This window comes from Terrapene carolina, unplaced genomic scaffold (assembly GCF_002925995.2).
Source record: "Terrapene carolina triunguis isolate 2854851 unplaced genomic scaffold, T_m_triunguis-2.0 Scaffold58, whole genome shotgun sequence".
Lineage (NCBI taxonomy): Eukaryota > Metazoa > Chordata > Testudines > Emydidae > Terrapene > Terrapene triunguis.
The window spans coordinates 11,263,992-11,289,278 of NW_020664409.1; the positions used below are offsets into that span (position 1 = coordinate 11,263,992).

At 42.4% G+C, this 25,287-nt stretch overlaps 1 protein-coding gene across 2 annotated transcripts in view; it reads right to left on the bottom strand.

Annotated features, from left to right (window-relative positions):
• The window catches only part of DCDC2 (doublecortin domain containing 2), a 132,272-nt gene that overhangs the window by 40,570 nt on the left and 66,415 nt on the right, over positions 1-25,287 (bottom strand). For both annotated transcript variants that reach the window (XM_026660519.1, XM_026660522.1), the window contains exons 6-8: positions 23,544-23,690; positions 21,369-21,423; positions 18,311-18,494 (exon numbers count right to left, since the gene is read on the bottom strand). In XM_026660519.1, the coding sequence (XP_026516304.1) occupies positions 18,311-18,494; positions 21,369-21,423; positions 23,544-23,690 (386 nt within the window). The remainder of the gene's footprint in view (positions 1-18,310; positions 18,495-21,368; positions 21,424-23,543; positions 23,691-25,287) is intronic.

Below are 25,287 nucleotides of genomic sequence, written 5' to 3' on the forward strand. Positions count from 1 at the left end.
GGGGCTGTCAGGGGGTGGGGAGTGGTTGGATGGGGCATGGGAGTCCCAGGGGTCTGTCTGGGGGTGGGGGTGTGGATAAGGGTTGGGGCAGTCAGGGTACAGGTAGGGGGTAGAGTCCTAGGGGGCCAGTTAGGATGGGGGGAGGGTCTCAGGAGGGGGCAGTCAGGGGACAAGAGGCAGGGAGGCTTAGGTAGGGGGTGGAGTCCTGGGGGGCAGTTAGGGGCAGGGGTCCCAGGAGGGGGCAGTCAGGGGACAAGGAGCGGGGGGAGGGTTGGGGGTTCTGAGGGGGGGAAGTGGGAGGGGCAGGGGCGGGGCTAGGGCAGGATGGGGCGGGGCTAGGGCAGGACAGGGGCGGGGCTCCTCCCATCCTCTTTTTTGCTTGCTGGATTATGGTAACCCTAGACAGGGGAGTATTTCTCTGTTGGGTGCTCTACTCTGTGCAGACAATAAGAGGTGCAAAATGAAGAGACTCTGAAATTCTAAATCAGACCCGCTGAACAAGTAGGACTGGTTCCCTGGGAGCTGCCAGAAGAAGCCTTCTCCATCAGCGACTGGAAGAGAGACTGTGGTGATTGCCAGAGGAATAGGAGACAAAGAGAATACAGCACCAGAGGAGATGAGAATGGTGTGGGAACCGTGGAATAAGGAAGAGCAGAAAAACAAAAGCAACACTTTGCACTTCTATAACACTTTCCATCTAAGGACCTCAAAGTGCTCTGCAAACATCAGTGAACTGACTCTCTCAACGCTGATATGAGATGAGTATTTTTATTCACATGCTTATGCTATGGTATTGTAAAATGGGAAAACCAAGGTATGGAAGTTAAATGACTTGCTCAAAGTCACACAAGAAGTCTGTGACAGAGCTGGAAGATCTCTTGCATTGCATCCTAGTCCTAATGAGAGGAGGAGAGAACAGAGAGCAAGGAAGGGTATGGAGAGAGGCAACGGAAAGTGAGAAAGCAAGTGGATCAAAAATCGTGGATCACAGAAAATGGGGGAGGAATGGAGAGGTTAGAAGAGAACAGAACAGGACGGACAGTAAGGAGGGGATAAGAAGACATAAAATAATAGTTAAATGGATGGAAAGAGAACTAGAGAAAGAAGTTGTGAGGCTAAATTCATTATAATCCTGGTGAACTCAGATACCATTGCGTTAAGTACTATAGAAAAAAAAACAATAAATAAAACGAAAAGCAAACAAAAACCTACCCACAAATACACAAGAATATCCTGCCTTAATATCAGGCACAGAAGATAACTACAGGTGTGAACTGTTGCAGATCTCATAACTTCAGGGCCTTCAGGGCCATTTTTTGCTGCATTTAGCAATGGTCAGCTAATATAGATGGTGCCATAAAAAAACATTTACTGCTCGTAGCAGCTATATATTTGTTGTATTTCCTGTTTTGTTATAGGGAATATTGTAAGTACTGTCAATTACTGCTGCATGTAAAAAAAAAATTTCTCTCTCCAAGCAAATGGTAGCAACTACAGGATTGGGAGCCCAACTCTGAACTATCCGGGTCCCCTCAATGAGGTGTGAATTCTACCACACACACACCAATCAAATTCATCTCAGTGAGATGTGAACTCTAGTCTAGTTAAGGCTATCTAAATGCCAACTTTATTAACCACAGTCACATTTTAAAATTATTTATTTTAAAAAAGAAGGAAATTAAATGCAGAAGACTACCACATTAATGCAACATTTAAGCTTTCATCAATATAAAATGACAGGATATGCAAAAGTTTCTGCAGCAATATTAAATCAACTATATGTACATCTTGTATATTTTGGAGTATACAATTTATAATGGACAGAAACATATATAAACTACATTTTTAACCAGCAAAACAGGAATAGGAAATAATATATATATAAAATATGTCCAAGTTAATGTTGCTGTAGGAACTAGAGCTTTTATTTCTCGGTTTATATTTTCTCTCAACTGTGCTATAACTTGAACATTTGCATTAATAGATTTTTTCCGTTTAATGTACTAAACAAACACACACAGAGAACATATACTCAAATATATGCTGAATAATTGATATGAAGCTGAAAAGTCTCTGTGAAAGACATCCCAACCACAAACAATTGATGTGCTCAAGGATGATATACTTTCTTGGATTTATTGACTTTCATTCCAAGAGAAGAGATTATAAATTTTTTTATATCGAATATGAACTGTTTATTCCACACTGTTTAATGATGATGCAGAGAGTGTCATATGTGAGAAAACTGCCATTAAATGTTAAATAACAGCACTGAATGAAGCTCCATGTTTTCCAGCTGACTTGTGTAGTAATTTATATATTTCCGTTTTGGAATAAAATTTAATTTCTGAAGACACAATATATTAGGCCTGATCCTTCAAACTCATATTCACATGCTTAACTTTAAACATGAAATCAGTTTCACTGAAGACAATGTATGCATGTGTGTGATTGTAGGATCGGGGCCTATTCATGACAGCATTTAATCACATGTTTCACTTTAAGCAAACATGCACTTGAAGTCTTGTCCACATACAGAAATTGTACCATGTACACTAAAGTGGTTTATAAATTGATTTAATTAAATCAGTGCATCTCTCATGTGGGGACACTTAAATCAATTTAGGAGTGCCTGGCACTGATTTAACTTAAGTTTATTTTTTATCAATTTAAGCTAAAATCAGTGTAAGGTAGTCTTAAATCGATGTAGTTACATTGGTACAACCTGTGTGAGTAGACAAAGGCAGAGTCCCATTGATGTTCCATTTAAAAAGATAATCATGTGCTGTCCTGAATAGGAATGGGGTTAAACACATGCTTGAGTGCTTTACTAAACTGGGGCTTTAAATTGGTAACCCTTGCGCGCGCGCGCACACACACACACACACACACACACACAGGCCCTCACTGCTTCCCTCCCAGTGTAGCTTCCCATACTTCCTCCTGTGAAAACCTTCCGAGTAGCCCTTTCACCACAGACTTCTCAGCGGCCAGGTGTGCTGATGCAAGTGGCCATGTTATGTGCCACCCCAGCTCCTTATTCCAGCTATAAACTGACAGAAAGCATAATCTGATAAGCCAATTTGGTCACTGGTGGAAAACATGTGGGGATGAGCCTGAAACACAGGCCAGATACCCTGTCAGAAACGGGCTGTAGGGATGTTCATGCACTGACCCGCCCATTCAATAAATCCATCTCTTCCTTCCAACCCCGTATCATCTCCCACTTCCAGTGCACAAAAGAGAGAATTTGACTTAATATATTTGGAAGTTTCCTTCAGGATAAGAGTCCTATAATGTAATATATTTTTTAAAAATTCACATTTTAGCACAAAAAGACTATCAAAGTATCTGTTTAAAAAAGTTAGATTCATCAGTATGTTTAAACTGATTTACAATTCCCACTCTGGGAGCAATATCTCCGGAGACTAATATAAGTTAAATAATTGACTTGAGGTAAGCCAGAAGGGGGTAAAAAAAGACTACTTTTTATTTCACTGTCCCATTCAACCTCAAAAAGGCTATCGATTTACCAATATTCTTCACTAACAAATGCATGCTACACTTCAAATGTCTGTTCTCCTAAGTTACTGCCAGAATCCCTATAAATATGAATCTCCTACAATTTACCTTTCACGAGAACACATATCAGCTGCTTCACAGCATGAAAAGCACAAAAAAAGGCATTAGGAAAACATTTCTATAGCAAACCAGACTGATACTGCGTTTACATAGCAAAAGAAAACTATTACACTGCAGGCAGTAAAAGCCTCATTTTAGAGATCTTGGGGGGAAAATAACTTAATTCACTTCTGCCCATGCCATTGGAGAACTGTTACATTTTTTCCTGTCAGAAATAAAATGAACATTTCACCACCTACTGCTTAAAATCGCCAATTAAAGCTATTTAAAATAAAAGTCTATATTATTCAGAAAGTCAGTGTGTAAATAGGAACATAGAAACTGCTTTACTGGGTCAGATTCATAGTCCAGCTAGTCCAATATCTTGTCCCTGACAGAGGTCAGCACCAGATGTCTTAAGGCTTAGAGGAAAATGCAAGAAACCCCTCAGTAGGCTGATGTGGAATAATCTGTCCCCATGATGCTCTCATCCTAATCCCTAACAATTAGAGACTGGTTTATGCTCTGAAAAATGCAGTTTTATATACCTTCCAAAATTTGTTAGCATTAACCACTTGTTAGCATTAACTATTATAACTCTGGATATTCTTAATATCCATATAAATGTCTGATCCATTTTTGAATCTTGCTAAATTTTTGGCCCCAACAAAATCCAATGGCAATGAGTTCCACAGTCGTGTAAAAGAAAGCATTTCCTTTTATTAATTTTGAATTTGCCACTTTTAAATTTCACTCACTATCCCCTTGTTCTTGTGTTATGAGACTGGGGGAACAAAAGTGCCTAATCTATCTTCTCCACACCATTCATTATTTTATATACTTGATTATTTTATATCATGTCTCCTCTTTTCTAAGGTAAACAATCCCAATTTTTTCAGTCTCTTCATATGTATTTTTCCATGTCCCTAATCACATTCTTTTTCCTTCTTGGAACCTCCTCTAAATCTGTAATATCCTTTCTGATATGGGGTGACCGGTAGTGCACACAGTATACCAGTACCAGCAAAACTAGGTCATACCACTGACTTACATAATGACATAATATTTTTCATATTAGTCTCCATCCTGCTTTTTTGACCACAGATGCACAATGAAAAGAGGTCTCTATTGAGCTGGGTACAGTGATTCCCAGGTATCCTTCCTGAGCTGATACAGTTAACTTAGAATTCTGTAAGGTATATGAGTTGCACAACCTTTTCCCACCAATCTGCATCACCTTGTATCAATACTGAACTTCATCTACCATTACCTTGCCCATGCACATATCTTGGTTAGGTCCCTCTACAAGTTCCTTACAGACTTCTCTTGACTAACCTAAAAACTTCATCATCTGCAAATGTTGCAACCTGACTGCTCATCCCCCTTTCCAAATCATTAATAAATATATTAATCAACATCAGAACTAATATCCTGCTGTTAACTTCTGCCATGGTGAAAACTGACCATCCAATCCTGTCTCTGCCAGTTTTTGATACATGACAACAGTTTGCCTCACCTCATGATTACTTAGTTTTTTCAGTAGACTTTGTTACAGTTCAGGGCAACTGCACCTGTATTTCCCCTCAGTGGTCCAGCAAGGCCACCAACTCTCAACTTCCAGCTCCCCATCTGTTGCCTTTCTTGAGTCAAAAACCACATCTCACTCCCTTCTGACTGGCATATTTCCCAGCTGCACAGTGTTATTCCCAGCAAAGACAGGCTGCTCAAGCACACCTACTTGCTTTCTCTTCAGAGACAAATACCTGTAATTACTACAATTCTAAGTTACCCACACAGCATATTTTTATGCAAACCGATGTATAAGGTAAAAGCACTACAGAGAAAACATTTTTAAAACAATAAAGAACCTACCCACAAGCTAAAAAGCTTACCAGAGATCACCCCAACTCTAACACAGGCTCTGGCAGGAGCAGTCCTTCAAAACCCCACCCAAGGGGTTTCCTTTGTGGTCACAAGTTCATCACAGCCTCAGCTCAGAACTAGCACCCAGTCTTATGGGGCCTCAGTAGGTCATGTCTTTCCAATCCTTCCATAAGGACTGGGGTCCTCTGTGGACCAGGGGTACTGTCCTTTTGCTGGATCAGGAAGAAGGCCTTGAGCCAGTTTAAAAACCAGACTATTTATCCAAAAATCCTTTCTTTGTCTGTTGGTCCCTAGAGTATCCACCTCGCAAAGGGGATGGCTTCAAAGGACAGATGACAGAGGAAGTACGTCAGCATCCCCCTCCTACTAGAGAAAGTACACACGCCACAATAACACATACACAATTGCATTTTTAATACAATGGACCCCAAAGGTATTAACCCTAACTCCATAAGGTTTATCTTAAGTCCATAACATTTGTTCATGATATTACAGGATACTGTCAGTCTGTCACAGCCTCTTCTGAGGATATGTCTACACTGCAGCTGGGAGTCTGCCTCCAGCCGGGGGAGACAAACACACACTTGCTTCGCTCCAAGTAACGCACTAAAAACCGAAGTGTGGACGTTGCACCATGGGCAGCGGCACGGGCTAGCCACCTGAGCTCAGGCTTATACTCTGGCAGCTAGCCCATACCGCTGCCTGCGCTATGTTACACTGCTAACTTTAGCACAGTAGCTCACACAGAGCTCACAAGCGTCTGTCTATGGGCTGCAAGGCACGCTGCCAGCTGCAGTGTAGATACATACCCTGAGGGATCTTGTCACAGGCCTTTTGAATTTATAAACCAATTCTCTTTTATCCACTACTTTATCATCATCACTATTTATTTGTACGTATTACCACACTGACATTTCCAAAGAATTCTAGCAGATTAGTGAGACACATTTTTCCTTTGCAGCAACCATGTTGGTTAGACCCTATTTAACTATCTACAAGCTGGGTGCAGACATTACCCCAGTAAATCTAAAACCTTTCTGCAAACCCTTGTAATAGAAACAGAGCCTGAAAGACTCCATGAAAGAACAGCCACAATGGATTTTAATTTAGTTCTTTAGCAAACAAAACACAAGAATATTTTCTATGCACACCTTCAGTGCACAGAAACACAGATAAGCAATTGGAGACTAGGAAAGATATGTCATACGTTCAGATCAAGATGACATAGAGTTTATGGTAACTTACTACTTAGAGCTTTTACGGTGTAATGCCTATTGCTTGTTGTTAGTATGTTAATAGCCCCTAATCCTGTGTAGGCCCCAGAGCCCACAGAAAGCCCTATTGAAATCAAATAGTGTTTTACCCTTACTTTGAATTAGGATTGCCAATTTTCTAATCCCACAAAACTGAACACCCTAGCCCCGTCCCTTCTTGGGGCCATGGCCCCTGCCCCACCCCTTCTCCGAGGCTCTGCCCCCACCCCCCGCTCACTACATTCCCCCTCCCTCGGCAGCTCGCTCTCCCCCCACCCTCAGTCACTTTCACTGGGCTGGGGCATGGGGTTGTGGTGTGGGAGGGGGTGAGGGCTCTAACTGGGAGTGCAGGCTTTAGGATGGGGCCAGAAATGAGGGGTTCAGTGTGCGGGAGGGGGCTCCGGGCTGGGGCAGGGGGTTGGAGTTCGGGAGGGGGCGAGGGCTCCAGCTGGGGGTGCAGGTTCTGGGGTGGGGTCGGGGATGAGGGGTTTGGGGTGCAGGAGGGAGCTCCAGGCTGGGGGGTGGGCAGAGGGGTTCAGGGTGTGGAAGGGGGCTCTGGGCTGGGGCACAGGGTTGGGGTTCAGGAGGGGGTGAGGGCTCTGTCTGGAGGTGCAGGCTCTGGGGTGGGGCTGGGGGGTTCAGGGTGCAAGAGGCGCCTCTGGGTTTGGGTGGGGCTCAGGTCTGGAGCAGTGGGTTGCAGGGCAGGCTTACCTCTGGCAGCTCCCAGTCAGCGGCACAGCGGGGGGGCTAAGGTAGGCTTCCTGCCTGTCCTGACTCCGTGCTGTGCCGTGGAAGCAGTCAGCAAGTCCGGCTCCTAGGTAGAGGTGTGGCAGGCAGCTCTGTCTGCACATTGCTCTCACCCGCAGGCACCGCCTCTGCCGGTGCCCAGCCAATGGGAGTGCGGAGCCAGTGCTCGGGGCGGGGGCAGCACGCAGAGCCCCGTGGCCCCCCACCTAGGAGCCGGATCTGCTGGCCGCTTCCGGGGCGCAGCGCGGAGCCAGGACAGATAGGGACTAGCCTGCCTTAGCTTCGCAGCACCACCGACCAGACTTTTAATGGCCCGGTCGGCGGTGCTGACTGGAGCTGCCAGGGTCCCTTTTTGACCGGGTGTTCCGGTCGAAAACCAGACATCTGGTCACCCTACTTTGAACTAGTATAAATGAATATAAAACATGCAGAGCATCAGTGAATCAGGCCCATTACATTTAATGGCAAAAGGTACATTAATGGGGCAGAAGAGCTTATATCTGCTCTGGAGTGTGGATCAAGGTTTGTCTTGGTTTTAATAGGTTATCACTACTAGACTATAAGAATTTATATAAAACACTATGATAATCATGATATCATAATGTTCTATATTTCATCTTTTAGAGAATTCTGATTGTCAGAAGCTCTCCCGAATTGTACCAGCAATTGTACCAGCAACCTGAATCACATGTACAAATGGTTGCATGCTAAAAATGTTGTGAGTGCAATTTATTACACTTTATTTTAAAGGATTTTTGTTTCCTGGTGCATTTGAATTTCCAAGAAGCAGCCTTTCATTTCTATGAAAAGAGATAAATTATCATCTTGGCTTTGGCCATGACTTGGCATATTGTGTTACACTGGAATAATGTGTTATACAATGGAAACAAATTAGTATGCTGCTCAGGTATACACTCCAGCAGAAATATTTTCATCACACTTCTTTTTTTTAAATGACTCCCCCTCCCATGACGAGAAACAGAATTTTTCAAACTTAGCTAAATAACTGTATCTGTAACTCCAGGTAATTTCTATCTCCCTGAAAGCCACTATTTTATCCAGGGAAAATATTCACTGAATACATCATCACACTTAATTTCAAATATGACTGCAAGCTAATATTTGTTATATGCCGCAGGCCATCTTAAAGTCTCAATGTTGATGATGAAATAGATTAAATTGTCTATAGCAATTAATTCATTATAATATGTCAAAAATATATTTTGATGTGCCATGTTCATACAATCAGCATACTCAAGCAGTACTGTGAAGGATTTATTTAGAGGACATGCAACAAAATGAATGCACCAAGTCTAAATTAAACATACATTGCAATGTTTACCTATGCTGCTGTAGTATAGTTAATGCTATCTTCTCTACGTGCTGCCACAGTCTCCTCTAAGTTTGATTGTGTATTTTATGCCTCTGTGGGAAAAGAGGATTTTCTTTATTTTCCAGATAATATGGGAATATTTCTCTAAAATCAGCATGTGAGCAGATACCTTTCCTAACCTGCTTTAAAACAAAAGCTACACACAGTGTAGGGTCAAAAAGTCACCCCCTTCCTGGAGTTTAGCTTTATTAATAAAGTAGTTACCAATAACAAAGTTTGGCTTCAGCCTTCTCCCCAGGTTTGGTGGTGACAGCTGCTGCTGTCACCCGAGCTTCCTGCCTCAAAACTTCTAAGATATGGTCTCTCTAGAGTGGTTCTTCTACTTCCCTTATATTTAAATAGGAAAATGAGGCACCTGCCTCAGTGAGTCAGTAGAATCCACTGAACCTTTTCCCAACAGGATCAACTCCTGGTAACAGGAAGGGGCTTTTCAAACAAACACAGCCAGACTATTACATCGTCAGAGGATCTAGGAAACGAACGGGCAGGGAAACTGAATTAACCTCTCTCTTACAGAGACAGGTGCCCCAGAACTTGGTTTAAGCACATGTGGTGCTGCAGTCACTGCTGTACCTCTTCTGTGGATTGCATAGAGGCCTTTACGTTTTCAGGACTCTCAGGCTCTTTTATGATCATTACAATCAAAAGAAAATAAAAAGGACACACAGAAGAAAATCTTACTACAAAACGTCTGCTCAGAATCCTGTGTTACGTCAAAGCAACTTCTACGTGACAAGAACAACCTTTTATTTAGAAAAATGCCATGGTTAACAATGCAAACCTTCTAATTGAAAGAATACCTGCCATCAGCTCCTCAAATAAAATTATATGTCTGGGACCATAACTAGCAGCTGATCTTAAATCAAAATCTAGCAATGCTGGCATTCTATTTGACTGCTCTTGACAGCAGAAAAGATCATACGTTAAGATGGGGGACAAGTACCAAGAAAAGCTGAAGAAAAGAAGCCATAGATAGCATCATGAAGTGACCAAAATGAAATCTGAATCTTCTAACTAAAAAGTAGAGTTAAGCTTAATTGAAAAATAAGTGTAAAAATATATAATGGAATAATAATGTAATCCTTGTTAAAATACATGACATGACTAGAAATTATTTTGAAATAGCAGTCACATGATGAGAATCATGCAGCTGCTTCCTGGCTATTCTTTCATTTGATCTGGTTGAACAACTATCAGAGCATTCAGTAATGAAAACATAATTCCATGGCTGGTGGCAAGAGGGAAGTCTGCAACTGCTTCTGAATAGTCCTTAACCAAAGACTCACCAGAAAGAGAAATGTGTTTTTACAGTCTTAGGACCCATTCCAGCAAGTCAATGGGAACCTATGTGAGTGCAGAGGTTTCTAGGAAGGGGACCTTAGAGACATTGCTTTTTCTGTTAGCACCGGACTACTGTACTTTCAGTGTGGGCTATCTAGTGTCATTTAACCACAGGCAAAGTCCCATCTTTACTGTAATGGCTATTAGAAAGGATTCAGTTTGAACTCTGAATGACACTACTGTCTGCAACCTGTGTGTCTGATCATAACATTTGTTATTATTTAATTAAATATTAGATTTTAATTTCAGCGTGAAAAAGAAATGATAACAGGATATTTTTGAAAAAGTGTTGGCGAGTCATTTTTACCCTGCACAGGCCTCTTAAGAAGCCTACATGTTATGGATCATTTTGCACATGGGCCAGTTTCTGAGGTGTGACTCGCCATCTCAAATTGTCCTGCAGTCTGCATGACCTATCAGGACAGAGTCAAGATAGCCAGCAGGCAGGGGAGAATGATCAGGAGGCTGGGCATCGGTGGCTGCATGTGTGCCTCCACCAGCAGCTACCTGCAGGGCCGACTGTGAAGATGCCTCCTCCCTAGCTGCAGGAGCTCAGTTGCAGTCATTTCCCACAGCAGCTGCCTTCAGGGCCCAGCTAAGCCCAACCTACAGACAGGCACATCTCCTTCCTCCCAGTCTCCTACCACCAGCAAAGCCTTGGACTTATCTGTCTTCACACTTGGCCTTGTGTGCCTTCACACTAGGGTTAAAGTAAGGGAAACAGAGAGGGAAGCACAGTCCTCCCTCCTTCATCTAAAATTAGAGAAAGACCTGCCCTCTCCTCAGTATAGGAAGCTCAGCTCCTTCAGAGCTCGCCCTTCTCTTTGGCTGATGCAAGTCACCAGGCAGGGAAATCTGACATGAAAGCAGCGTGGAGCCAGCTGATGCCTAGTGGGGGAGTTTCTGGGGCTCCCAGCCTTTCCTGCCAGTGGGTGGAACAGCAATAGCAACCAGTACAGAAAGAGAGATGTCCCAGGGGGGAATCCTATGTTTGTTTCCTATCCTCTAAAAGAGGCTCTGGCTTCCAGCCAGCACCCAATGTGCTAAAAGGAGAGAGAGGGAAATAGGGAGGCTGCCCCTCTTCCTCCCCTTCCCTATCTGGGGGAGGAGGAGAAGGCCATAAGAAGCCCCTGCCACTTGAAGCCAGATGCCCCAGCCTAAGAGTGGAGTCTTCCTTATGATCGTGATACGGTGTAGTCATTAAAGCCCCAAAATTATGAGTTATCACTTTAAGAATATTTCAGGCATCGAGGCCTTTTAGAGAAAACAGAACAGAGGGCTAAGAGAATAAAAACCCAATGGCTAGATTTTTTCAATAATCTGAAAAAACTCAGACTTGATACAGACTTTTGCAACGAGACTTCCCCTTTTTCCCTGACTTAAATTAATATCAAACTAAGATATTATATGATGTGCCAAATACAGAAGTAAAATGGGGAACTTGATGGAACCTATTAGCCAGGGTGGGCAGGGATGGTGTCCCTAGCCTATGTTTGCCAGAAGCTGGGACAGGGGATGGATGACTCGATGATTACCTGTTCTGTTCATTCCCTCTGGGGCACCTGGCATTGGCCACTGTCGGAAGACAGGCTACTGGGTTAGATGGACCTTTGGTCTGACACAGTATGGTCGTTCTTATGTTCTTAACCGAAAATTATAATTAAAATGTGTATAAAAGCGAACGTAACAATAAATTATACAGTTTGGGGCAAAATATTGTAAATTAATGACAGGATTTACTTCCCGGGCAATCCTGTTTGGAAAGAAAGGAGTTGCGTTCATAATGATTTTTTTTAGTTTACGTGATAAAGTGAAGAAGTAAGGCTGTTTACAATGAGAAATGCTTGTGCTATCAAGTTAGTATAATATACCTGTGCCGAAAGAGGCAATAAATAAAAGGAACTAAAACCAAACAGTGTGGTAATAAGGACACTTGACCACAAAGTGGACTAGTCAGAAATGAACTGTTTGGTAATAACACAGAGATTCAGCTCAGCCATACATATCAAGGTCCCACCATTGTTGTTAGAACAAGAATAGAAATGGTAGATTCATACAGCTATTCCTGCCTGCTGGAGAACAATAGTTCTTGAAGTGACTTTGCATTGTATAATGGACTGTCAAAACAAGTTTAAAGAGACTCAGAGAGTATGGAGGGACTAGCTAATTTGCTCTGATTAGCAAAGGGGCCCACAGAAAGCGAGTTGTGGAGGAAAGTTGCTAACCAGAGCAAATTAGCCAGTGTTCAAGGTATGTCCCAAGATGGCTGTCCCAACAGTTATGCTCTAACTTGTCTTATACAAGCTAGTGTGACAAAATGTGTAGCACAAAGAGACTGGAAAATTCCAGTCCCAGTTGTAAGAACCCAAACGCTGATGTCTCATTCCCTGATTGGATGGTGAGACAGGATGACTCATTTTGGTTGGACATTTTGAATCTTCAGAAGAAATATGGGTCACCAGCTGATTGGTCCACACCATCATCTCCAAGAAGAGAGACCAAGTGAAACCACACAGCAAAAACAGGATAAAACAGCCTGTCTCCTTCAGTACGTCGTTTCCCAAAAGCCGAAGACAACGAGAGGAGAGAAGACAGAGGTCCTGGCCTGGCCACCTGGGTGTCCTCCTGATGATATCAAGTACCTATCTTGGATAGGCACTTTCTATTTTCCAACAATTCAGGTTGCCTGCTAGTGCACCAGAAAAAGCCTATAGTCATGTCTGTCCTTTGCATTGCCTGTGTTCGCAGTGTCAGATCCTGCTGTGAATGATAACTAAACTGAAAGCTGATGACTGAGCAAAGATCTGGTGATAGTAACATAGCCTTTCTCTTGGATGATGACCCAAATCAGTCAACTGATCAATTCCTGAAACTGTGTACTTAATTAGTAAAGAAGAGTACCTGCTTGTGTATGTGATTTAAAGAACATAAAAACGGCCATACTGGGTCAGACCAAAGGTCCATCTAGCCCATTATCCTGTCTTCCGACAGTGGCCAATGCCAGGTGCCCCAGAGGGAATGAACAGAACAGGTAATCATCAAGTAATCCACCCCCTATCGCCCATTCCCAGCTTCTGGCAAACAGAGGATAAGAACACCATCCCTGCCCATCCTGGCTAATAGCCATTGATGGACCTATCCTCCATGAACTTTTCTAGTTCTTTTTTGACTCCTGTTATAGCCTTGGCCTTCACAACATCCTCTGGCAAGGCGTTCCACTGGTTGACTGCTTTGTGTGAAAAAGCAACAAAGAGTCCTGTGGCACCTTATAGACTAACAGACGTATTTGAGCATAAGCTTTCGCGGATGAATACCCACTTCGTCAGACGCATGTGGGTATTCACCCACGAAAGCTTGTGCTCCAATACATCTGTTAGTCTATAAGGTGCCACAGGACTCTTTGTTGCTTTTTACAGATCCAGACTAACACGGCTACCCCTCTGATTGTGTGAAAAAATACTTCCTTTTGTTTGTTTTAAACCTGCTGCCTATTAATTTCATTTGGTGACCCCTAGTCCTTGTGTTACGAGAAAGAGTATATAACACTTCTTCATGTACTTTCTCCACACCAGTCATGATTTTATAGAGCTCCATCATGTCACCCCGCTCCTGCCCTGAAGGGCTTAAAACAGCCCTGGGAGAGGGCTCTGGCAGGGGAAAAGCTGGGCTGATTGGGGGAAGCAGCCACAGGTGGGGCCACGCCCCAATCAGACCAGAGCTGGTGCTATAAGAGGGCTGAGGGCCAGAGCCTGAGACAGACACTCTCTCTAGCTTTGGAAAGAGAAGGACCTGGCTGTCTGGGAAGCTGAGGAGGGTACCTAGGGTGGAGCAGTGCTGGGGAAGGGCAGAGGGAGCTGGGGAGCTCCAGCCTAGCAAAGCCCCAGGCTGCAGGCCGAGTTAAGGGCCCACAAAAGGGTACTAGGGCTGCAGAGGGGCAGCCCAGATATAGGCAGAGGCAGCTGGTCCAACCCCCCTTGCTGATGATGAGTGGTTTACAGACTGCAGTCTGCCCCAGGGAGCGGGAGCTAGATGATGACTGGCAGTAGCCACTGAGGCAAGGTGGAGATAGGGGGTTGGGGGTTCCCCTGGGAGGGGAGACCCAGAGTAAGTGGATACTGTGGTGGGCAGAACCCCTGGGCAAAGGGCACTGGAGTCTGGGAAGGACACGGGGCCAGCGGCAGGCGAGACACTGGCCCGCAGAGGGCACTCTGGGCTGGAAGAGCTAATTCCCTGGACAACCAGCAGGAGGTGCCGCGCTGGTGAGTCGTCGCCCCACCACACCCCCCTTAATCATCTCTTTTCCAAGCTGAAAAGTCCCAGTCTTATTAATCGCTCCTCATACGGAAGCCATGCCATAGCCCTAATCATTTTAGTTGCCCTTTTCTGAACCTTTTCCAATTCCAATATATCTTTTTTGAGATGGGGCGGCCACATCTGCACGCAGTATTCCAGATGTGAGCGTACCATGGATTTAAAGACTATCATAGAGTTACTGTGTGTGTCTTTGTTTTGTAACAGGTGCCAATCAAGACTATTGTAAAGTAGCCTGAAAACTGAACAAGTTAGTGTTGTTAACTAAGATTGTAGAACACTGTATATGGACGTGTGTCTACCACAGTTAATGATTTCATACTGCCTTTCAAGTTCTAGGTGTATACATACATAAATGAAACCAAGTGTGCAAGCTTCTTGAACTGCACTCAGTCTATACAGTCTGTTATAAATGTAGTAATTTATTCTAGATAGTTAATCAGATCCTGGGGCTAATATGATTAATTGGAAAATAGGTTAAAAGGGTTGACTACTATAGATCCATTGGGAAGGAGACCTTGGTGAATTGGCGTGTAAATAATTGATTAAATTGTCTTGTGATCTAGCTTTGGATTGTTCTTACTCTTGTTAGCAAACTGGAGCTGATAACCAATTAGCAGAAGTGAGGCCCTATTCTGAGGGACTCTTATTCAAAAATCCAAACAAAGTCACCTTCCCAAGATAGTAATTGAGTATAATTGTTGTTTTCTATTGTGGTCATGTGATTTGATTCTGAAAATCTGAATGGTTATTTTGACCAGTTTTCTAGTCTGTTAGTCAAATCAGAGTCCAATACTATTTTTGCGTTCTTGTATCCTAAACTATTAGTTGCTATTATTAAGGATATTTAATAAACTGTATAAAACTACATTCAACTCTCAAGTCCTTTTTCTTTAGTTAAGCAATCGAAATTAAAAGAACCCTAAGAAAGGTTGTACAGATAATCAGTTAAGCAGTTGCTTAATTAAGGTTTTGTTTTATACCTTATCTTTCTTACAATGGTGTCTACGTGAATTCAGGAACCCACCTAAAGAAATATCTCCAGAACCAGAACCCTTACTTATGAAAATCCTCACTCCAAACAAAACTGACACTATCAAATCACTGGGTCAGAGTTACATGGATCAGAGAAGACTGTGTACACTGACTCCTTAACTTGGAATCAGGAACATCTCGTCCCAGAGGTTCAGGTTCAATATACCAAACAGGAGAGTGGATCAATACACCTGGATTTTGAGAGCTACTTTAAGATCTCTGCATCAAGAGTCTCTCAACACCACTGAGTGCTTCTTTTCTAAGGAGAAGAAAAAGGTACCAAGGCCTCAAGTTAACCAGGATGGAACTGTCTGAACAGAAGATAATTCCTGTATTCTTGGAGACTGATCTGAGGATTTTGAGTTAGAGGTCTCCGAGCCCTTAAAAACTGTAAGCCAAACAGACAAAGTCTTCTCCAAGAGCATGGCCTCTCTTCTTGCTTTTAACACCAAGGGCAAAAACTACAAAAGTAAGAGACTCCTTGCAAGATATACCCTTCCGCAGGGCATTCCAGGTTCTTAACATCCTAGTCTGTGGCAAACACTATTTCATTAAGTGCAGTGCTTCAAGGCTTCTCCAGATCTACCATAATTAAGGCTACAATTTTGTCATGGATATTTTTAGTAAAAGTCAGGGACAGGTCACAGGCAATAAACAAAAATTCACAGAAGCCATGACCTGTCCCTGACTTTTACTAAATATGTCCCTGACAAAATGGGGAGGGAGGAGGGTCCAGCACCTTCCCCCCTCCCTCCCCATCACACACACACACACATCCCGCGCCTGCAGCAGCTGGGAGCTGCAGAGTCCCCATTGCCCTGCAGGACTGGAACTGGGGGGGTCCCCACGCCATCTCTTCTGGCGGCTGGGGAGTTGTTGGGGGCCCCTTCCAGCGGCTGCTGAGTAGCTCCGGGATCCCTTTGCTGCTGGCGGCGGCAGCTGGGCATCTCTGGGGTCCCCAGAGGCGGCCGGTCAGTTGCGAGGGGTTCTGCCGCCTGTTGGGCTGCTGCAGGGGTCCCCTGCTGTTCGTGTGAGCATGCTCAGTATACCCTAAGTAGCACATTCAGTCAGATAGCAGTTTTTCACACCGCACGGCAGCTGGTCAGCTGCAGGGCCCCCAGTGTCACGGAGGTCGCTGGAAGTCATGGATTCCGTGACTTCTGCAACCTCCATGACATAATCGTAGCCTCAACCATAATTAAATCCTTATCATCATCTAATTTAACCACTTTAACTACTACCTACTGAATAACTAGTAGTATTAAACTAAATGACATAATCAGGGATAAGAGAATTGTTATGTAACTCCTTTAGCAGTGAAAAGCCAGGACCTGAGAACAGGTAGGAGGCAGAGCCTTTGATAACTGCAGCTGGAATTTCAGAATGGTGCATCCAAGGGTGACTACCCTCTATCAGTTAAACCAAGTTGCAGATTTCAAGTCATGGCATATAGCTTTTAAGAGAGGAAATTGCAGAGGCAATTTCAAGAAAGGGAACCTATGAAGGTGGCCAGTTCTAAAAGGCAGACAGTAAAATTGCCCTTGGTCACTTTTAGTATAATAAGAAAATTATCCCTCTGTCAAGAAACAAACAGTTTGAACATGACCCATAAACAGCTGGATAATGATGTCAACCTATAGTAACATCAGTACTACAATTCAAGGGCATTAGATTCACAACAAAAATAAAGCAGCAATTCTACAACCTTCTTCTAAGAAAGATACCATTATACTACAAAGTGATTCAGAGTAAAGGGTTTCATTGATCTTTCAATGCCAATTTTCAAATCTACTCCTCAGAATCAGGAAGTACAATTTGTAAATCCTGTAAATTGCAGATGCACTATTGGATCCAATATGCGAAAGTTATAAAGCATGATGCATAATTATAGCACATTTAAACAGCAGTTTGGGGAAACATCAGAAGTTATGAAAAGTGTAATTTATTTTTGCTGACAGATATTAATTGCTCCATGTTAACAATTTTTGAACCATTATTAATAAGAAAAAATAGCACACTAATGTCTCAATAACATCTGTCCAGAGTAGATATTCTTCTAGACATAAAACAAATTCTTACACCGTAAGGGAGGAAAAGCAATTTCCCAAAGAGAACATTTATTATTAAATTTCTAAATTTCTAAATTGCTGCCATGACACAGTGGGGAAGCAAATCAGAAGTTGCCTCCAGCAAGTCTGAAGTGTGATTAGTCTCTGCAGCTATTGGCTAATTGGAGTTCTACATTTGTTCTATTCCCTCTGGGTCTAAATCATTTTGTTTTATCAGAACCAGGCAGCCAGCATGGGATCCTCTGGGACATTGTAATGTCCTTGGAGCAGGCCAGCTTTTCTTTTTTTTTTCAATGCAGAACAATGACAAAGGGATTCTGACAGTGTTTTTCCATTGGTTATGCCTGTACCCAAAACCATAAAACCCTTAGGGGCAACCCTAAGTTATTTAGCTTACATTATATATGGTATATACCAGGTTAGTCTGTCTTTTATAAATTGGGCTGAGGCTGTGAATGCTGCATACAGATACATTTGATACGTGATGATTTGATCTGGAAATTAATGTGGCAGACAAAGTACACTGAAAATCTGATGACCTCACTGGGATTTACACCAATGTGTAATTCCAAATTTTCACTGGTATAACCAAGACCGGAATCTGGCCCTGAGTGTTCAGGAACCTACATGATGTTATACTTCACCTAAATACTCACCATTATCTTGAAGGATATAAGTTGTTGCTCTTATATTTTGCTTCACTTTTGTGGGTTTGTTAGAAAAACTGATCTTCTCTTGAGTCTGTTCTCTCTTTTCCTTTCTCTTTGGAGGCTGAGGAGATGACACCATGTCTCCTGTGTCACGGGAGCCAACAGTAGATTTAGATTGGCGATCATTTCCCTAAGAAAAATAATTCAGAATTTTCATTGACGAATATAGGATAGATTTTTTTTTAAGTTTCACTGTAAGCTACCTAAGTCATAGTTTATACAGACAACAAGTATACAAACAGATATATTCATTAGCTACCAGTGCTTTTAGATGCTATCTAAAATAATCCAAGAAACCATAACCTTTCATCAACTTGTTGTCAACTCAAAAAAGAAAAAAAAGTCAGTTCATTTAACTCAATTAATGCTGTGAATTCCCGCAGGAAAATCAGGCATGCCCTCTTTGATACAAGATTCCTTAATGTGAATTAATACATGCATATACATATATAAAGTCATTGGATGTTCATAACCAATGTGATTGGTAAATAATTGATCACATGGCCAAAACTACATTTGTATGTTGTTCTCCTAAGTAGCAACAGCAGATGGCAGAGGCACTGGCAGATATCTGGCATTCGCACTGATGTTCTTCATTGTAGACACCCTGAAAGAGGCCAGCCACCCTGCTGCTTCTGAATCACTTCCCCATTTTGCATCTAGAAACTGAGCAGTGGATCTGGACCCATGTCTCTTTATGTAGACTTATTATGGCAAATTCAGAAGACATATTTGAAAGTCATCTTTGAAGGAAGGCAAAATGACACGATAATGCATATTAAAAGGCTATCTAGAAGCTGATTTTCATAGGAGCCCAGTCCTTCACAGCGCCCACTGACTTCATTTGGAGTTGTCAACCTAATAATGTTCTCTAATTAAGCAGCATGCACTTTTTCCCTTTAATTGACCACATTTAAGTTTAACACAATCTTTAGCTTGAAAAAAAATGCGACTTCCACATGTTTTTTCCTTAGTTTAAACCAGTTCACAATAATTTTTATAAAAGTTATATCATAAATATGTATGCAGAGTAGATTACATATCTCAGACACATATAATGCCATTTAGTTAAATCACAAAGGACAAGTAAATTCCACTTGGTACTTTCACTGGGTGCAGCTGTTTGAACAATTCAAACGATTTAAATCTTGGACACTAGAGGGCCCTGTAATTCTACAAAGTGTCAACGTGGGCAGAATAGACAAGGACAGCGTGTTTTTCCCCCGCTGCTGAAGTTGAGAGGAAATACCTATCTTTAACCAAAGGTCTCAGGACTGACTTCACTACAATAACCTTTGCTTTAACAAAATCCTGTATGTATTATGCACTGGCATTTTTTAATAAAAACAACATGTTCATTGTGGTTCTTCTGATTTTTATTTAGTCAATAGAAATGTCACCTCGTTTCATTTAAAGATGGCTTTTTTGTTTATTGAAGAATGGGGATATAGCCACATTTCACCTTTTCTTTCAATGCCTACAAATTCCAAAATTCATAACATATCAAAGTGCTGGTCCAAATCAGCAACAGCAGTAAAAGCGTAGGTGCCCATTAAGGCCAATGGAATTCCAATGATTTACACTAGCTGAGAATCTTGCCCCAGATAGTTAATATCAATACTGCACATTCCTAAAAAGTCTACATATATTAAAATGTCTACTATGCATCACTGTGTCAATTGTGCATTTTTTATCTTGTCTGTGTTACTTCTCTACATGGGATACAACCATAAAGTAGATAAATTCTGAATGTTAGCCATTATTCTCGTTAGCTTCTCGCTTCTTTTTTCCAGACTTGTCATGGTTAAATTAGACTAAAAAAAAATGCTAGAATGCTGAAATTCACATACAGTGACCAAAGCAAGGAAACTGCACTTTATACTAGTGTTTGTATCTTCTATTGAATTTAAACTGAATTGAGTGGAGGCTTTTTTTTCCCAATAGTTTCATATTTTCTTGGTGTTCCGTTAGTTGGTTTTTTTTGGGGGGGAGGGTGTTCCTTGGGGCAGTGGGGTGGGTGGGATAGACTACAGGGTTTATACTTATAGACTGTGGGCCTGATTTTCCACTCCCTTCAACTTCTGTGGTCATTTACCTCTGTGCACAGTGAATGCAAGCAGGGAATAAAATACTACCATTCTGATCTGGCAGCATTTATACCCACTCTGCACAGGTGTGTAGGTCAGACTAGGTGATCATGATGGTCCCTTCTGGCCTTAAAGTCTATGTGTCTGAGCCCCGGTCTACACTGGGGGGTGTGGGGGGCCGACCTAAGATACGCAACTTCAGCTACGTGAATAGTGTAGCTGAAGTCGGCGTATCTTAGGTCCACTTACCTGGCCGTGAGGACGGCGTTGAGTCGACCGCTGCCGCTCCCCCGTCGACTCCGCTTCCGCCTCTCGCGAGCCGGAGTTCCGAAGTCGACAGGGAGCGTATTCGGGGATCGATTTATCCGTGTCTACACGAGACACAATAAATCGATCCCCGATAGACCGATCACTACCCGCCCTGAGGTGTAAATGGCTTACATGGTGTAATGCAGTAGAGAATCAGGATTCCTAGAGCATGGGATAGGCAACTCTTTTACGGCCTGATTTGAAGACCATGAAAAGACTCCCACTGTCTTCCCTGGCCTTTGTATGAAGTCTTGATTGTGTATTTTCCTTAGTTGCATAAACTGAATTAAAAAATGAGTGAAAACTTACAAGGATAGTTTACCAGAATTATGAGAAATATCTCAAAGCAACAGTTGGTCTTTGGCTGTGTTTCAGAGATGTTGTACAAAATAAATAGACCATTACAGCAACAATATTTTCTGATATTTCTTTTGTCTAATTGACATGGGAATAGTTCCATATTCTTCAAGCAGTAAAAAACATACCACCAGGTGGCTCTGGGTTTTATTATCACACGTTTAATTGAAACCCAAAGGATAGTGACTTTCCATCTATTGGAATTAAGCAGAGTTAGCAGCAAAAATCTTATTGTTACATTTGCTACTTACACTCCCTTTCGATTTTCGGGATCCCACAACAGGAGGCAGTGAAGAGGCTTTGGAACTGCAGAAACAAATAATACCTTAGGATTCTAAACACGGTCTATAATGTAAACGCTATATGTGCCTTTATTATAATAAAAATGGTTTGTTTTCCTAACTATGGCAATGTAGTTAATTATTTTATCCAATCTACTATTTTACTAAGAAATCCCACTGATACTGATGTCAAATTTCTATTTACTAGGTTGAGTTAAATGCCTAATCCTTATTTTATGCAAATAAATGTATTGTAATTCCCATAATGTATACTTCAGTGGTTCTCAACCAGGGGTACATGTAGCCCAGGGGGTCTTCCAGGGGGTATATCAACTCATTTAGATATCTGCCTAGTTTTACAACAGGCTACATAAAAAGCACTAGCAAAGTCAGTACAGACTAAAATTTCATACAGACAATGACTTGTTTATACTACTCTATTTACTATACACTGAAATGTAAGTACAATATTTACATTCCAATTGATTTATTTTATAATTATACAGTAAAATGAGAAAGTGAGCAATTTTTCAGTAATAGTGTGCGGTGACACCTTTGTATTTTTATGTCTGATTTTGTAAGCAAGTAGTTTTTAAGTGAGGTGAAACTTGGGGGTACACAGGACAAATCAGACTCCTGAAAGGGGTACAGTAGTCTTGAAAGGTTGAGAATCACTGGTATATTTTATATACTGAAAAATGTGAGGAGGTATTCTGTTAATCTGTGCAAGATCCCCCCCCAGCACCTATAATTCAAAGTATCTCCATTGACTTCAGTGGAGCAATGCCGATTGATACCAACTGAGGATCTAGCTCAATATCCCTTAGGCTATATCTACACAATGAGCTAGGGGTGCAATTCCCCTGCTCGTGTACACATACTCGCGCTAGCTCTCATTAGTGGGTATGTACTTGGCACAGTTCAGCAGTGCCTCCACTACTGCTACCCATGCTACCACAACTACGCTGCTATTTATACTCACGCTAGCTCGATGAGAACTAGTGCAAGTATATGTACACAAACAGCAAAAATCACACTCCTAGCTCGTAGCATAGACATAGCCTTAGGTTATGCTTTGCACTACCTTTCCATTCGTGCCTCAAAAATGTTTTTCTCAGAATATTTTGCATTACTAATTCTCTCTGTATACAGTTCACAAAAGTCAGTATGTATTGCGCTGGAGTTAATTTGCAAAATACGAGACAAATTTTGTTCTCACATCAGTTTCTCACTGACACATCTCCACTGATCTCAGTGGAATTATTCCTGATCTACACCAGAGAAAGTGAGAGAATTGGGCCCAAATTTTTCTAAAGAATTTAAAAGATCGGTCCAATTTTTAAATTACAGTGATCCAGCAGATACCCATTATGAGCTCAATCTTGCAAACATTACCAGTGTAGTGCTTATTACCATGTATAGTCCCATGGAACTCAACGGGACTACTAATGGTAGTTTTGCAACAAGGCACACAGTGTTCATAGGACCAGTCCCTAAAAGAATACTCGTGTGACAGGGGCATTGTCTGGTCCTTGGTGTTTTCTCCTTACACAGGTAGTCAGGGGAAGGGCTGGAAGAGTGTGCAGTTGGGAAACAGAGTGTGTGTGGGGGGGGGGGGGAGAGAGAATACCTTTAAGGAAGGTCACACTCCACTCCTGGGTCATAGAACTGGCTTACAGCACCTTTTGAAAGAATGCATGCTCCGCACACCATACAAAATATAGTGGGCCTCAGCCACTGTAAATCAGCATAGTTCCATTGAAGACCATAGAGCTATGTGGATTAACACCAGTAGAGGAAAAATCTAGATGGGGAGGGCTGAGCCACATAATCTCTCTCACGGTGTTCATGTTGTGATACATAATCTCTCACTTTAATGGTACTTTTATGAGAGAAACACATCTTCCCTTCCTCTCAGTTTCCTTCCTCTCTCTGCTAATATTCTTTGTCCCCTTTTCTTTCTCATGGGCATCAACATAGGTTTTTCAAAAAATATATATACAGGTCTGCTTCTGTGTTACATTTTGTGTGTCTCAAATAATGATTTTGTGTTTTATTGGGTTTGGTTTGTAAACACAATGACTAACACACAAGGACACAAGTAATATGAAAATACACACACACATGTGTATAAAGAGAGCTTACCCCTGAGGTCTTCTTATTGTAGACTTGCTAAACAGTAGATCACCATAAGGCAACTTCTTAAACTTGTCTCTGCCCACTGCGACATAGAACTGCCCATTCTCCAGATCTGACCCACTCTGAACAAGTTTTCCATCTAAAGTATAAAGCCTGGCAAAACATTAATTGCAGTTTCAATTAGATTTCCTAAGTGCATTGAAAAGCTAGAGTAACCTATCCACTTAAAAATCATGACTGATTCTTTTCGTCCTTAATTTACTGGACTTCAAAAGCAGAGCTATAACAGTTGTCATACAAGTATATATACCGCTATACCCCCAAAGAAGCAAATACAAGGAAAGAAATATCAAACTAACCATCCACATCACAACTTGGATCAAGCCGCATGGTACTTGGGATCCAAGCAGGTGAGCAGAGAAATCTAATTTGGAATTGATCTCTCATTGTCATGGGTGAACTGTGTCAGCTAATGAAACGAGAACTATTGGGAGACAGATAGAGGGTTTCCTCTATCCGGTAACTGGAATAAATATAAGAACTACTGGATTTCTGTACTCACAGAAACTTTATTCTCTAGAGCTACATGTGATCTGTTCCACTGGCTCTCAACCTTTTTCATTCTAGGACCCTCTTTTCCATATCAGGATTCACTTCCCGTCCAGCTATATGGAAAAGGCAGGTAGGTCATCACCCCAAGATTCAGAACCCATCTTCTATTCATTTCAAGTGTGAACATAATTATGCATAGTACTTTTATTCACACAGGGTATCTATGCTGGATTGGGCTTTTTTTGTTGTGGTGGGTATTGTTAATATATTATCAGGTCACTTTTACTTTATAGTAGCGTTTCTCAAACTGGGGACACCTGGAGGTCCCCGAGAGTGCCCCGGGGGTCCGCAGGCCCCGTTGATCAACTCCTCCCCCTCTCTCCCAGCGCCTCCTGAACGCTAAAGTCTGGAGGCACATCAGGGCTAAGGCAGGCTTCCTTCCTGCCCTGGCAGGGGGTCTCTGTGCACTGCCCACTACCCGGGTGCCGACTCCGCAGCTCTCATTGGCCGGGAACTGCAGCCAATGGGATCTGTGGGGGCGGTGCCTGCGGACATGGGCAGTGCACAGAACCCCCTTGGGCCCCCCGCCTAGGAACTGCTGCCAGAGAGATGTATCAGTTGCTTTCTGGAGCCACCTTAGGTCCCAGAGTCCCTCCCGGGGTCCACAGCCTGCACCCCAACCCCCTACACTAGCCTGGTGAAAGTGAGTGAGGGTGGGGGACAGCGAGTGACAGAGGGAGGGGGGATAGACTGAGTGGTGCCGGGGCCTCGGAGAAGGGGCAGGGAAGGGGCGTGGCCTCAGAGAAGGGGGCAGGGCAAGGGCTGCATGGGGGGCCTTGGGGGTCCCCAAAAAATTTTAAATCAAAATGGGGGTCCTTGGGTTGCTACAGTTTGAGAACCGCTGCATTATAGCAAGGAACAGTATGTATAAAACAATTAAAATACCAAGAGCTAATGTCTGCGTTGTACCAGAGGGATCTTTACCATAATAATCTTGGTATATAGAGTATAGTATAGTATATAGACTATTGTGTGTACACATGCATTTACTGAGGGTGAAGGATGAAACTTGTTGCTTGGGGATTTCTATTTCTCTTCTGTCAGAATCAGCTCATTTCCAAATCTCTGAATTTTTACAAGAAAGATCACAAGGGGGTGGAGGGAATCCCTCTATACTGAACAGGTTCTACCCTGTGCA